The 16,047-nt window shown below is 42.4% G+C and overlaps 1 protein-coding gene across 1 annotated transcript; it reads right to left on the reverse strand.

Moving 5' to 3' along the window:
* Positions 1-13,521: 13,521 nt before the first annotated feature.
* LOC146027153 (uncharacterized) lies at positions 13,522-14,900 on the reverse strand. Its single transcript, XM_083158113.1, has 2 exons — positions 14,798-14,900; positions 13,522-14,590 (listed from the first exon to the last, which is right to left on the reverse strand). Exons 1-2 carry the CDS (start codon positions 14,826-14,828, stop codon positions 13,536-13,538), a joined length of 1,086 nt encoding a protein of 361 aa, XP_083014239.1. The 5' UTR covers positions 14,829-14,900; the 3' UTR covers positions 13,522-13,535.
* Positions 14,901-16,047: the final 1,147 nt, after the last annotated feature.

The raw sequence follows: 16,047 nt of genomic DNA on the forward strand, positions 1-16,047 counted from the left end.
AAGCCGATCCAAGATGGCACCCATGTCCGGAGGAGAGGGAGCACGGAGCGCAGCGGGCCCAGGCAGCCGCCGAAGCCTCCACAGGCCGTCTGAGAGCCGCGGGCGGCACAGGAGGTGCAGGAGAGACTCCGGAGGGCAAAGAGGTAAGGATGGTGCGCCCACGGTCCCTGGGGCAGGATTTTAGCAGAGCTCTCAAACCCAGCGTCCACTCACATGCCCGTTCAAGCCATGGCCCCTGGCCTGCTATCATTTAGATAGCAGTGCCGATATGGACAGGGGCGCATACCACCCCTGTCATTTAGCGCTCACCGGCTGCTTCATACATGGGGGAGAAGCGGTATCCATGCACATAACATCTGCTGATACCCCTTCTCCCCCATAATGACACTTCCTACATCTGCCCTAATACTAGTTATACATTTTGTAATAAGTTTTGCACTAAATATTTTGCTTTTCACAATCTTGGTCAGGATTATGGGTTTACACCTCCTCCCTTTCCAGGTAACATCATCGGATAAGTCCCTAACATTCTAAAGGCACCATACACTTGTCTGATAATATTTTCTGTAGGCACTTCTCCCTTCTACTATATCACCTTCTCACTGCTCATTTTAGGCTACACCAGGGGTAGCCAACTCCAGTCCTCAAGAGCTACCAACAGTTCACATTTTTCAGCTCACCTCACAGGTGCACTCATTACTGACCAACACATTTTAAAAGATCCACAGGTGGTGCCAAATACTTCACTTGTGATTCTCTGAGGAGACATGGAAAACGTTAACTGTTGGTAGCTCTCGAGGACTGGAGTTGACTACCCTTGGGCTACACCAGTGTTAGCCAACCCTAGCACTCGAGAGCTACCAACAGTTCACATTTTCCAGACAGCCTAGCTGCTGCACTCATTAATCACTGACACATTTTAAAAGATACACATATGGAGCTAACTAGCTCACTTGTGATTCTGTGAGGAGACCTGCAAAACATGCACTGTTGGTAACTCTCGAGGACTAGGGTTGGCTACACCAACTCCATTCTATATTGCCCCTCTGAACAACTTCTGTATTGAAATATGGCTCCTCGTTCCTGTCCCATACCAGTCCTCACTATCAGGGCTCGCCCCCTCTCAATTTCCACACCGCTAACATGCACCCACAACCCACACAACCTAATTCCTATCTCACCTGTCCCTTCCTTTCTCCTGTGCTCTCTGGGATGCTAGATCAATCTGCAACAAGCTTCCAAATATCCACAACCTCTTCATCTCCCACTTTTTTAACCTTCTCACCATAACTGAAACCTGGCTGTCCTCCTCTGACACTACCTCCCCTGCTGCCCTCTTCTATGGAGGCCTCTCCTTCGCCCACTTGGTCAGACCTGATGGCCACCAGGGTGGAGAAGTGGGCATCCTCTCCCTCTGCTGCACCTTCCGCATCATCCCACCTGAGCCCTCCCTCACATTCTCCACCTTTTGAGGTACACACTATCCGCCTCTTCTACCCCATTCACCTCCTTGTGGCTGTGATCTACCGCCCCCGTGGCCCCTGCTCCTCTTTCCTTGATAACTTTGCTGCATGGCTACCATACTTTCTTGCCTATGACCTCCCCTCTATCATCCTCGGTGACTTTAACATTCCTATTGACGGGTTGGGATCATTTGGTCTGCAGCATTATGGTCGACACAAATAAGATGGACATGGTTATAGGTCGAAAGGTCGTTAGTTCGACAGGTCTTTAGTTCGACAGGTCATTAGTACGACATTGTCTAGGTCGACAGTCAAAAGGTCGACATCCGGTTTTTGACCTGAATGTCAACACAGTCAACATGTGCACAGTTTAAAGTGCACTACACTTGCTGCGCTTGCAATGCGTCGGGCACGGTGCCTCACTACACTCGGCACACTATTTTATTCTCCCACCATGCCCTAGTGCAGGGGTGGGGAACCTTTTTTGTGCCAAGGGCCGTTTGTAAAGGGAAAAAATCCTTCGGGGGCCATATGTAAAAATTTCTCTTACAAATTGTCCTGCTGCAGCCATCCCACGCTCCAGCGGCTGCCGCTGAATAGGACTGACAGTCTCCGGCTGCTGTTGATTAAGAGGAATCTCGCGAGAAATACCGACCTCAAGTGAGAATTCCCTTGTACTTGACTCCCGGCAAAGCCGCTGGGCAGGTGGGAGGGCCACTCAAACCGGCTATGGGGGCCGCATACGGCTCCCGGGCCTGAGGTTCCCCACCCCTGCCCTAGTGGATAGTAGGGCATGAAATACCGCGTGTGGGCACATGTTGGCTCAAAAAACAGTGAAAAACTCAATGTCGACCTTTTGACTGTCGACCTAGACAATGTCGAATTAATAACCTAGACCAATGTCGACCTAATGACTGTCGACCATAATGCTGTAGACCAAATGACACATCCTCTGCAATATAGCAGAACGTGTAACCCTGAGATGTGGACACAACTTCTGCTGGGCCTGTATTGATCGTCTGCTGGATACACAGGAGGGGACTACAGTATTTACCTGTCCAGAATGCAGAGCAGAGTATCTGGATCGTCCTGCACTAGAGATAAACAGAAAGCTCTGTAATATAGCAGAACGTGTACGCTCTATTCCAGAGGAGGGAACTGGGATGTTCTGCACTTATTGTGTCCACTCTCAAGTACCTGTTCTTAAAACCTGTCTGAAGTGTGAAGCTGCTCTCTGTGATATACATTGGAGGACACACAGCAAGTCAGCAGAACATGTCTTGGTTGATCCCGCCAAGTAGATAAGGCACACTTTTTCTTCAAACTAATTGGTTTTGACAGGTCCACGCCCCTTTTATACAGGTTGTCCACGCCCCCATTTATACAATTTGATATCAAACTTGATATGATCGTATCACGTTTGATATCAAAGTGGTATAAATAATATTAACCCCCGTATTAAAATATAATTGGTTTGAGGCTGTAACTTCATACACTGATATTGACTATGTGAAATAACACATATATAAAGCTCGCTTAATGTTATCTTAACCAGCTGGAAGAATTTCTAAACATAATGCTAAAAAAGTTGTTAGAAAAATATGGTATACAACAGATATATAATTCGTAGAAATGTAGATCTTGTTTTATATCAAATTTGATTTGTGTAGGATGTCGCGCAACGCCGATCATCAAAACAGCCGGCTGAAAGCCAGGTATTATAACGTATTAAAGCCGGGGAGTTTTTGCGGCTTTGATAAATATTATAAAGCTTTGAAAAATAAATTTAAAAGATCCGATGTGAGAAAATGGTTACAAGAGCAAGACGCGTACACATTGCACAAACCGGCTAGAAAAAACTATAAAAGGAATATGATATGCGTATCGGATATAAATCAACAGTGGCAATGTGATTTGGTATCACTCATAGATCTGGCAAAGCACAACGACGGCGTAAAATATATACTAACCGTCATCGATATATTCAGTAAGAGGGCCTGGGCTGAAAGTCTGACTGCTAAGAGCGCGACGACTGTCGCTAAGGCTTTTGAAAAATTATTCCAACAGGGGGACGTACCGCGGAAACTACAAACCGATAATGGTAAAGAGTTTCTAAACAAAGTCCTAAAAAAGTTGTTAGAAAAATACGGTATACAACATTTCACAACCAATAATGATGTGAAAGCAGCCGTTATAGAACGCTTCAATAGGACTTTAAAAACACGAATGTGGCGATATTTCACGGCGAATAATACATACCGATATATAGACGTTTTACAAGCGTTCATTACCAGTTATAATAACACATACCATAGAACGATTAAGCGGGCGCCGAATGAGGTGGATGGCTCTAATGCGCTGGATGTCTTCAAGACGATATATGGCGATTACTTTAGAAGTAAGAAAACAAAGGCTTGTTTAGCGGTCGGGGACCACGTTCGTATCTCAAAATATAAGGATATATTTCAGAAAGGTTACGAACAGAGTTTTTCTGAGGAAATATTTGTAATACGCGGCGTGAACACTAAAGGACTTAAGCCGCTTTACACGTTGGAGGATCTCTACGGGGAGGCTATAACGGGTAGTTTTTACCCCGAAGAACTTCAAAGTATACCGAAAAACTATAATAGGATTTACAAAGTGGAGAAGATTTTAAAAAATAAGACGGTTAGAGGGAGGAAACACGTATTAGTCAAGTGGCGTGGATACCCCACAAAATTTAACAGTTGGGTCGCTGCATCGGAGATAAAAGATATATAAACAAAGAGGAAGATGGATGACAAACCCTTCTACATAACATTGCCGAGTAACGCCTCAGCCGATACATTTCCACAAAATAAGATTTCTGACTATACCACAAAGTTAGCAAGGCCTATAGACTTAAGTGGAGATTGGGAAGTAGCTCTTACAGAAATACAATACCCACACACCTGGAATACAATCGATGTGCGTGATTGTGTGTTGAAAATAACAAAGTGGGATGGGACGAGCGGTACAGCAACGAGGGTTTGCGTTAAACCGGGGTTTTATGAAACCATCGGGGCGTTACTGTTTTCTTTCAACGCTGAAATTGACCGACATAAACTGGATGGTTTAAAACTATTGTACGATCCGCTTGAACGAGAGATAATCATCGACAACAAGGCGATGTACAACATCACAGCCGGTCCTAAATTGTCGAGAATACTGGGGTTATACCCGAAAACTAAGTTTTTAAAACCGTGCGCCGACATCAACGGCGGGCAATATACGCTCTTCGTGTACACAGATATTATCGAACATCAGAGGGTCGGTGATAGTTATGTTCCGTTGTTGCGCACCGTTGAAATAAAGGGCCGTAACAACGAGATGGTCACTATACGGTATGAGAAGCCCGATTATGTTCCGTTGTGCAAGACGCATTTTGACACTATAGCCATAGAGATAAAGAATGATCAGAACGAAAACATGTCATTCAAGTTTGGGAAAGCGAACGTGAAACTACATTTCAGACGCCGCAAATCCGAATTTTATTAAAGACAATGGTGGCCGTTAAAAATTATGGTGACCCGGGGCTCTACGCGCAATATTATAAAACACAGGCCGGTAATGGATTACCCGGTTTTCACGGCAGCGCGTATATGTACGGGTGCGGTTTAGGTGGAATTTTTCGAAGCCTGTTCAGAAAAGCGGTACCGCTTTTCCGAAGAGGGCTGGCGATAGCAAAGCCCCACGTGAAGAATGCAGCACGCAACATCGCGAAAGACGTCATCGGACAAGCCACTGCGGCTGTTGTGAGCAAAATACACGACGCAAATCAAGCGAAGCAAGATGGATCAGGTTTAATCTATGCCAGGAAAGGGGCGGCTAAAAATAAACGGAAGCGGGCAATACGACTTCCGACATGGTGCAGACCCCTTTTAAACAAAAAACGGAGCAGACGCGGCTTAATTAAAAAAAGGAAACCGAAGCGAAGGGTCGGTGATATTTTTTAAGCATGTCTTTCATACACAATGAATCCATGGAATGCGCAAAATCTGAACTTGACCTTTTTGACGTACCACCGACGCAGACCAGCGTAGAGAAAAGCCTCTACGTCGAAGTTCAACCTTTGGCGGCATTATCCGAGACCGCGCCGCTTGAATTCTACATAGCGGCCAGCGGTGAACACTACTACGATCTGAACAACACGTTGCTGTACGTGACCTGCAAGATCGTACGGCCTGATAACACGGCTATACCTCAAGACGCCAAGGTCGCTCTTATTAATTACCCCATAGCAACTTTATTTAGTCAGGTTGATGTCACTTTGGGCGATAGGCTAATATCGCAGTCCAATAATCTTTACGCTTATAGGGCCTACATAGAGACCATACTGAATTATAGCTCATGCGTTATCCACAAAACACACAACTGGATTATTCTACAAAGATGTGGCTGGAGAACACAACACAAGAGCCCTGGATGGTGTAAACACAGGGTTTATAAAAAGGGCAAGAACAACGGCACAAAGTCGAACGGTTGAATTATTGGGGCCGCTACACTGTGACCTTTTTCATCAACATAAACTAATATTGAACGCCGTGGACTTGAAGATAAAACTCATCAGAAACAAAGATGCTTTCTGCTTAATGTCTGCTGAAGCGGAGGCCTTTAAAATTCAGATTGTTGCAGCGTCCCTGTTTGTGAAAAGAGTTCAGGTCTCACCCGCAGTCCGGATTGGACACGCCCAGGCCTTACTGGCCACCAACGCCAAATACGCGATCGATAGAGTGGGCATGAAGATCTATAGTATACCGACGGGGAGCCGCGTATTTAATTTAGAAAACCTGTTTTTAGGCCAGGTACCAAAAACCGTTATAGCCGCTTTTGTAGATAATGAAGCGTTTTCAGGAGCCTATGACAAAAACCCTCTACGGTTTGAACATAAAAATGTAAACTTCGCATCCCTATACCTGGATGGAACACCGCATCCGGCCAAACCATTTCAACCAGACTTTGAACACGGTAACGCGGTTCGCGAGTATATGTCGCTCATTCAGATCACAAATAAGCAGAAATCAGATTCGGGTATACTAATTGACCGTGAAGAGTACCTCAACGGCTACACACTATTTGCTTTTGATCTGTCGCCTGAACAGGAATGCGCGGAGCATCTGTCTCTAATCAGAACCGGAAATCTACGAGCTGAATTCCGGTTTGCAGGAGCACTAGACCGGACAGTCAACATAATAATATACGCATTATTTGATAATATCATCGAGATCAACCAGCGGCGCGATGTGCTGTATGATTATCTATAAATGAAATAAATAATTTTTATATTTATCGTATATTTACCAATATTCATCACCCCATCAGCGATATGAACACATTACAGATAAATTGTATACTGTACGCTAATCCGGTGACGCGCCTGTTTTTTAAAGGGACCTACCCGTGTGATATGCTTCCGAGCGGTAAACTATCGCAATACCCCTGCGCGTTTGTAATCAACACACACACCAGCGCCCAACCGGGGGAGCATTGGTTGGCCGTTTATTTTAACAACCAGCGCGAGTGTTACTTTTTGGACACTTACGGTTTAGAACCTGACAATCCCCTATTCCCAAAGGCCATAATAAATTTTTTAAACTCAAATTCAAAAAGAATTTACCACCAAAATAAGCAGTTGCAAGGTTTTAACAGTACCGTTTGTGGGCAATATTGTATATACTTTATATTTTTCATGTGTAAAAATTACAAATATACAGATGTGTTGGTCCGTTTTAGTTTTGATACAAAACGTAATGATCGCTATGTATCAAACTTTGTAAGACGTCTCCCTAGAAGTCATTGTTTGAGTCGATATACGGGTAACTGTATACAGTCCTGTGTCACCAGTAACCAACATGTGTTTGATAAAAATAATGTGTAATACAAAATTGTTTGTGTAACTTGTAACTAATGTTGTGATTGAAATGCTGTATGTACATTGCTTATGGTTACTTTCTATTAAAAAATCTTGCTTATTGAACTTTATATCGTGTGATTGCATATTTTTGCAGACAAACTGGTTAGAATCAAAGAACAAAACAGCATTTTATAAATCATAACCATATTTTATTGGTACAGACAAAATGTATTTACAGCAAAATAATCACGAATAACACGATAAACTTTACAGTTAAAACAATACACTAAATACATGATACATTACAAATTAAACGTCATCGTACAAATTAAACACACAAAAATACATCGTATAAAAACATTATAAATTAGTTATATGTTAAAGGTTCAACCACTGCGAATCCTGAAACAGATTTACGGATCTTTTCCTCGGTAGTAAGTATCCGTGTGGCGTTGTTAACCCGGGGGAATTTAAAGCATTTATACGACTTTTTTTAATGTTGTGTATTGGGGAGGCTATATTTACATTGCCAATTTCATCATCGTAGATTTCAGCTTTTAAGCGATCTAACTGTAATCTGTTTGATGCATTACCAACTACAGTGGACGGGATATTCAACTCAGCCATAGCGCGCATAAATTCAATCCATCCTTTAGGCATTTTATGACTCGTCACGCTGTGATTTTGCGTGATACCCCTTATCAAGTCTAACACATTGGATCCTGGCACTGTGACGCCTTTATACATAAACACACCCTTGCGGTCCCAATTCGCAATGTCTTTAGAGCGAACCATTTTACTCATTAGTATTTCACAGTTCTTTTTATACCGCGCATTAACACTGTTCAAGACATCGTGATAAACAGCGTCGGTAGCGTCGTCTTGTGTAGGGTTAGTTGTATCCTCAACAGCATTTGCACCGGGTGATAAAAGCGTTAAAGTTGACATTTCTCTATCAGTTTGTTTACTCAACACCAGGTATCTCTGTAACACAGCTGTGTAGCGTTTTGCCTTTTCATACTCTGATAAAGCATTATTATGTAGTATACTTATGATCTCAGCATCTAGGCCTTGCGTGGCTGTTTTGCGTATATCATCGCTGTTTGGTTTGTTGTTTAAACGGTCTATCTGTTGCTGGGGGACCAGATACATTTTCTCAGCGTATTCCATCACCGGTTAGACAGTAGTCCGGTAATTAATGGAATGGCAAATCCTAGCAACGATCCGATAAACCCACCCGACTGTTTCACCAACCTCTTCTTTTTCCCAATGGCGCATTTCTTATTACAAAGCGATTTTATAAGGGACCTCTTCTTTTTAAGGTAGTTCAACTGGCGCTGTGACAGGGGTATTTTACCTTTAAGCGTATTGAGAGCAATCTCACATATGGCTGTCACCAAATCGTTTGAAGCGTTGGATAATATAGCGTTTCTTTGGGCCGGTTTGGCTTTAATGAGGGTTTTTAAAAGGGCCCAATTACGCCTTATCCTGGTCGACATGTTCACAGCTGTTAGAAGTGGTAATGAATGACTATAGGATGCGCGGTTATAGCTATTTAGAACCCCGCTTCTTAACAACATAAGCTACTGGTGTGTCGGGGGGGAATAAACCGCTTCGTAAACGATAATCATCAAGGGCATTGTTTCTTAAATCAACCAGTAAATAACCGTATGGAGGCTCCGTAGCGGACTCATAGGCTTCAAGAAAAAAACGATATTTTGATGGGTACATTTGTCTAGCCAGAATGCTAACCTGCATTTTATCCCTGGGGTTTTTAAACAGGACCATATATTTTGTGTTTAAATGTATAGTCCTGCTCTTTCTACCTTGACAAAATATGTTTTGCACAAGGTACATGACACTGAGATTACGATGGTGCACATACTTTGTGAACGCTTTCTCAACCTCAGAATTATTACTCGCTGCATCCATCAAGTCATCTATCACCGTTAAATTAATCTTATCAGGGGGAAAAAGCTGGTCGTCGCTAAATGACTCGGGCAACCCCTCTATAAAACGCATACCAGGGTGAGCACTCAGAAGTTGGTCATATATCGGTTGCCAACAGGTGAAAAACCAAACAATATTATCAGGTACATGCGTCATATGTGTGGATGCGTGTTGTATTAGCGTTTTCACAAAATAACTTTTCCCCGAATTGGAGGGTCCGGCTAAAATACAGGAGAAGGGGTGTTGAAAACGGATATCCATCTTAATAACCAAATGGTAGGGTTGTAAAATTATCCGTGAGGCTACGTTTAGTGTAAACGCACTTTTGCGTTTTCTGCAGCATACGGGTTTCAATCTGCCAGTACTTTTTCACACGTACTATACCGGGCTGCCTGGTCACAATTTTTTTCTGATCCTCGCCTTTGGGGTTTAAAGGATAATCTAAGACCAGTTCTTTCAGACTGTCAAAGTTAACGTGCTGCTCATTACAAACATTCAACGTTATACCTTTGACCTTGAGGCTCGTCTTGCCGTTGCTTAGTCTATAGCCGTATGACTTGGGGCTGGCTGAAACAAACTCTGTTATATGCGTACCAGATGGTAGTTCGCTGGTCAACTCCCCTAGATAATCGCCTAATGGCGGATTCCAGTCACCGGGCCTGCTGACAAAAATTACAGAATCTGTATCGTGATACAGACATCTATCTTGTAATCTATCCAATAGGTTGTACAACTCGACGCGGGCGTGCGCTGTGGTAAATGCTGCTATAAATATATTTGTTGTTGAAGACCTGGTATAATGGTCTTTGGCGTATTTCCAGTTGACCATAACAGTTTCTGAGTCTATGAAGTCTAAAGCAGACACCTCATAGTGTGGTTGAAAGGCATATTCAAAAAGCTTATCAGGATCTGTCACTAGACAAGTATTGGGCATGTTGCTACGTTGACCAAATTTACCCCATAATGAGTTTAAAAACAATTTAGAAATTTGTCTTTTGGCGGGGTTGACATTTATGTGTTCGTGTCTTAAAGCTATGCCCTCATTTTTTTGATACGCGTCTATGTACTCTTGTTGTTTCACAGAGTCTGTACACCAATCAGGGTAACCAGAAGCCTCCTGTTTATCTCTGAGGTGTGTTTTAATGTAACCTGAAAACAGATCATCAGATCTCTCATCAAAATGCCACACCTCATAGATTTTACACACTTTGTACCCCTTTTCTATAGCAAGATTTATCTCCACTGTGCACCATGTACCGGTTAGGGCGCGGTTTTCTGTGTCATGAACACACGGCTCACACTGTCCAGATTCGGCGCATGTGCGGCACAGCGGAAACATTAACTTACCATTCATTTTAACCGGTAAAACTGGAAAGAAAAGGCCTCGCGGAGGATTAATTTTTAATTTAACAAAACCGAAATACTTTGTGACATCATCAAAGTCCTTATAAATGATGCGTGGGTGACGTATAGGATATGTTTTGGTCTTGTTGACAAATGGGTATAGGCTAGTAAAGTCAAAATAGTGTATTTTTTCATCGCACTCTGTCTTGTGATAAAGTTTTATGGCGTTAGTGCGTCCGCCATAAAGACCATCACGAGGATCCAAGGGTTCAGGGATTTCCAAACCTTTCAGAAAAACCTGAAGCTCCTCATCAGTCTCCCTCATTTTCTTCCACTCACACCCCCACATCTCCCTTATCTGAAATCCACACCGTTTAAGGAATTGTATCCTTAACTGTGTCTTGTGCCGCAGTTGACCGTAGGTTGTTTTAGTCAGATTGTTTTCATCATCGGCTTTGTAACAGTTGTCACAACCGTGATAAAAACACCCCTGGAATTCAAAAGCTGTTGGCACGCCGTTAATCACGGCGTAACCATCCAGACTGTATCTACCGACTTTCTTCTCACCACCTTGTAAAGCGTGTCTTATACTCACACCTTCTTTGTGTTCTATGTACATTAACCACTGTATGGCTGGTGTTGAGTAACGCTTCTGGGTCTTGTGATAGTTATCACCCGGTACAAGAGCCAATGTGTTTGCCTGTAAATATTTACAACGATACATAGCCATACAAACCGACGCTAAAGTCGTCAGTTGGAATGGATCAACGTGACGTTTAACGGCTACATCTTTTTTCTCTGCCGCTATTACAAACTCCTGTTCTGTCATGGCTATAACGGCTGATCTGAAAGCTGCGCACCCTTTTTGCAATATTCTGACATCCTCTTTACAATATCGTATTAATTCTTTTTGAAAATTAAACGCCTTGTGTTTGTTTTTTTCGTACCACTCTGTAACATCAGCGGCCTCCTCAGGCATCATGTGTTGTAGGCCAAAATATTCTATTGAGGGCATGCCCCCTATGTAATTTTGGTTATCGGCTGTGTTAAAAAAAATGCGGGAAATGACCTTTAACGCCATCAAATCCCATGGCCTTTGGAAATCTGCTCAATTTCATGGGGAGAAAATTGAGAGAGTCTATAAACCTAATCTTCAGATCTTTTATTGTGATACACATTATGTTTCCGCCATTAGAGATGAGGGATACTGTATACCGTTCTTTGATGATCTTGTTCAATACAAAATACGAATCATACCGCCCAGCGTTATGGGCTATGAATGTGTAATGCGCAAATTTTGGTTTCATGAACGTCTTTACAAAATCATCGATACAAGCTTTGCCCTTAAACTCCCAGGATTTCTCACCCATTAATGTGAGAGCGTAACAGTAGTTTGGTATATGTATACCTGTCTCCTGCATGCATTCGAAATCAAAAAAGATGTATTTGGTGGTGGGTTCTTCCGCTTTGATGGGCTGTATGTAACACAAATGATCCGCAAACCCATCAACATATGCCTTGCAAGTAGAACACTTTAGCCCCTGACACTCATGAGACCTGCGACGGTAGAGACAACACCTGTCGCAATAAACATGTTCAAGACAGGATATTTTGCGATCTAAAGCTAAGGATTTGTGCTCCTCTAAACATTCACGCGATCTGCAAAACACCCTACAAACCGAACATCTTAATGCGGAAGCCCCATCATCAGCGCACGCTTGTCTGTGACAAGCCTTACAAAAGAAAAGACAATCGTGGCTATTTTTGCGCTCATAAGTTCGATTACATAAGGAACAGAAAAATCTCGATCCGAGAAATGCGCAGATATTAATCAGGCCATAATAGTGTGAATCGTGATATAATACATACAGGGTATCACCGTAGCGCGAATCTGAAGAATAGTAATGCCAAGAACGATTATTATGATATAGTATTGTCATTTTTGTTTTTAAGTGTTTTTCAAAAACAACAACGTCGCTAAAGCTGACTGCTTTATCGATCGATAGTTTCAAATCCTTATGAATTTGAAGCGCCCGATCGTGTATTTCAGCGTCTGTGGCATTACCTTTATCCAGAAGTTTGCAGATCGATGCCGCAAAGCACAAATAATTGTGCGTATTGTTGAAATCATACAGGTGTCTTCTGCGACTTTCTATAATTAAGCTGTATGGAATGCGTCTAAGGCCGCGACCAGTTAGGGCCCCACCCGCTCTATTTCTAAAAACAGTGATCACAAACCTTAAACCCGTGCCTAATAAGAATTCAGCGTTACTTTGAAGAGTGTTTGTAATTTGATTCAAGAAACTGACAGCGTCTAATGATTCTTGCGGCTTTCGGTGTGAGTAGATGGCGTTGTGTAAACCACCCCCCTCCAATCTTAACTGTACACGATCATTAGGGTCAACACCAACCATGAATTCATCAATCATAACCTGTATAGCGTTGTGTACGGCTTCAACACCCTCTGCAAATGATGTAACTCTTTCCAAATTAACAAATTGAAAATGATTATGATACTCAATAGCTCTGAAATTAGGATGGTGTCGCTCATACCTGTTAACAGCTTCTAAGTACACATCTCGCCGTCCTTCACCATTACCGGGTGGCGCACCCCCAGCTATGTCATTATGCATGGGCGTTGCGGGGTGTTCAACATTGTCAGGTGACGCAGCGTCACCCGGTAATGGTTGGTCCGGTGATTTGTCAGCCTGTGCACACGGGGTTGGGGGTGTGTCTCGCACCCTGTGTTGTTTACGCTTTCTCAGTCTGTATATGCATTTTAAAGCCTGTTTTATTTTCGAACGGCGAAATAAGTGTGAGATTTTGCACGGTACATTTGCTTTAATTCTTGGGACTTTTTTACACACATGTAAATTACGTTTCATTCCATAACCCACCATGCCTAGTCACGGATCCGTTTCAATTATCTCTGCAAAATGATACATGTTCGCTTTAATAAAATCCCTAGTCCTCACGGTCTCTGCTATATGGTTTGATGTTACATTCATGTACATTTCTACAAGTTCTTTAATGATCTCTGGCTTCTTTTTTGAACCATAAAGCTCATCTTTTATACGGTTCAACATGGTATTGACATTTCTACGCATGTACCCTATATGCTCACGCATCCTCCCCATGACCGCGTAGTATTGTATTTCCGCATCTTGTCCTAATTGTTCCACATTCTGACCCCCATCAACTATGTCTGTCGATACCACGGTCGGCGGGGCATCCGCACCGCCCGATGCGGTTGCCTCTCCGACCGTGGTAAAAACACTGGGCAGTTTTGTGTAATCATCACCCATTACTTTATCAGGGATTCCGGCTACAGATGTTACAGCCTCATCATCATTCTGTGGTGTATCTGAGACTGACTCTTCACTAGGGGTGATAAAAAATGTTTGACCATTTAAGTCCTCATCATTAGCGGATAATGTATCTGCAGGCGTGTTACTGACCACGCTTTGCGTTTCTGCAGTATGATGTTCCTGCGTGTCTGAAATCACGATGACATCATCATCCGTCAGCGGCGTGTATCTCTCTCTTGACAGTCGTAAAGTTTTACGAGTCTTCACAGTCTTTGTATTACCGGCAATGTCAATGTCGGATTCAGTAGGTGTTGCAGGTGTTGTAAATGCGTGCGGGTAATCCACATTACTCACGGTTGGCACTGTTTGTAATGCAATTCTTTTTCTCACGGGCCTACCTTCCGAATATTTCAATCTTCTTTTAAGGTCTGATAAATCGGCCTTGTTTTCTTGACCGACTCGACTTTTTGTAATTCTCCGCTTGCTTGGCTTGAAATCGTCGCGCTCGGTGGCCATGATCTCGGCCCTTGATACATTTTCTTGAAGTTGTGGGTCGATCACCGTTTTAGCTGATTCACCCCCATCCATTTCAGCATTGAGTGGTTGAGCAACCCCGGCCGCGGCTATCATTTTTGCGAATCGTCGCGGATCCGCTGTAAATAAAAAATAACAACGTTTTAGTTACACATTCGCGGACACTAAGACAACCGCTTTATAACACCTTCAGACCCGCCTCCCAAAACACCCAACCCATCCATGTCGGTTTTCATCTACACAGTCTGTTTAATACCTGTGGTTTCCATTTGTAAAGAACAGTGGTAAATGTTGTGCTATATAAGAAACCAAATAAATAAACATACACGGGTATTTGTCAAAGGTTTGCGCCGGCATGGTTCCTTTAAACAATGACCAGAAAGCTTGATCGCTGATCTGGGTTCTTTTTGCTCCTTTAGCCAATGTGCTGTTGGGTTGTTTGGCGTTTGATCCAACACTCGATGTCGGTCCTCTGTATCCGGATGGTCCCGCTTCACACGTATCGGCCCTAGGTACCGTAGGTTCATACCGGCTAGCTATGTCATCTGTAATACATATATTATCAATTAACGACACATTCGCCGACTTGAGAAAAAAAAAAAAAAAACCGTCATTTAAGTCATGATAACAACAACTCCTGTGGACACTATTCATGATTTTGCGACGATATGTAACATTTAACACAAAAACACATTATAAAAACATCACCAGCCAATCGTCAAAATTCACCTTGTATAGCCGGGGTCTGGTATAGCTGTTTATAGTGTTTTGCCGATGGTAAATTCCAGAGATCATCCATTATGTGTTCTGCATCAGATTTCGACATAATCGGCGATACTAACAGAGAACAAATAACACATTAATATCACAGGCGGTATAAAAATGAATATAACAGGATATATATATATATATATATATATATGAGTGAGAACGTGAGAGTTCGCGCGAGATAGCGTGAGAGAGAGAGAGAGAGAGAGAGAGAGAGACATATTTTTGGAAATAATAATATATCACATTTTTTTAACATACATCACATTTTTTTGACGGCTTATGATCACCTACATTTTTGCGATTCGGACAAATCAGAGTATGCTGCGTATGGGTTTTCGAATGTCGTCAGATCCGGACCGACTGTGAAATCCGAACCATATGATCCAACTTCAGATGCGTCATTTGTGACATCTGAAACTGATTTATGGGATTAACAATTTAATAAAAAATAATATATACATAAAAAATAAAATAAAAATTAACACAACAATTTTGTAGAACGAAAAATACAATCAACACGTGTAACATTAATACCAATAGGGCGCTTGATAATTAACACCAACAGAGTAACATTTATAACCACCAACAACAATGTGTCTTTGGTCTGTAAACTTACATGTATTTGTCTGCTCATTTGACGGCTGTTGGAAGCTGGGTAAATCTTGAAAATCTCTGAGACTTATTTTATTTGCATTAATGGTTTTGTATTCCTTTCTCTGTAATAAATAATAATAAGTTGAAATAACAATACAATAAGATATTGTTAAACTATTGTAAATATCATATACACACCTGCATGTTGGTG

Source organism: Crinia signifera, chromosome 8 (genome assembly GCF_055691185.1).
Source record: "Crinia signifera chromosome 8, ASM5569118v1, whole genome shotgun sequence".
Taxonomy (NCBI): Eukaryota; Metazoa; Chordata; class Amphibia; order Anura; family Myobatrachidae; genus Crinia; species Crinia signifera.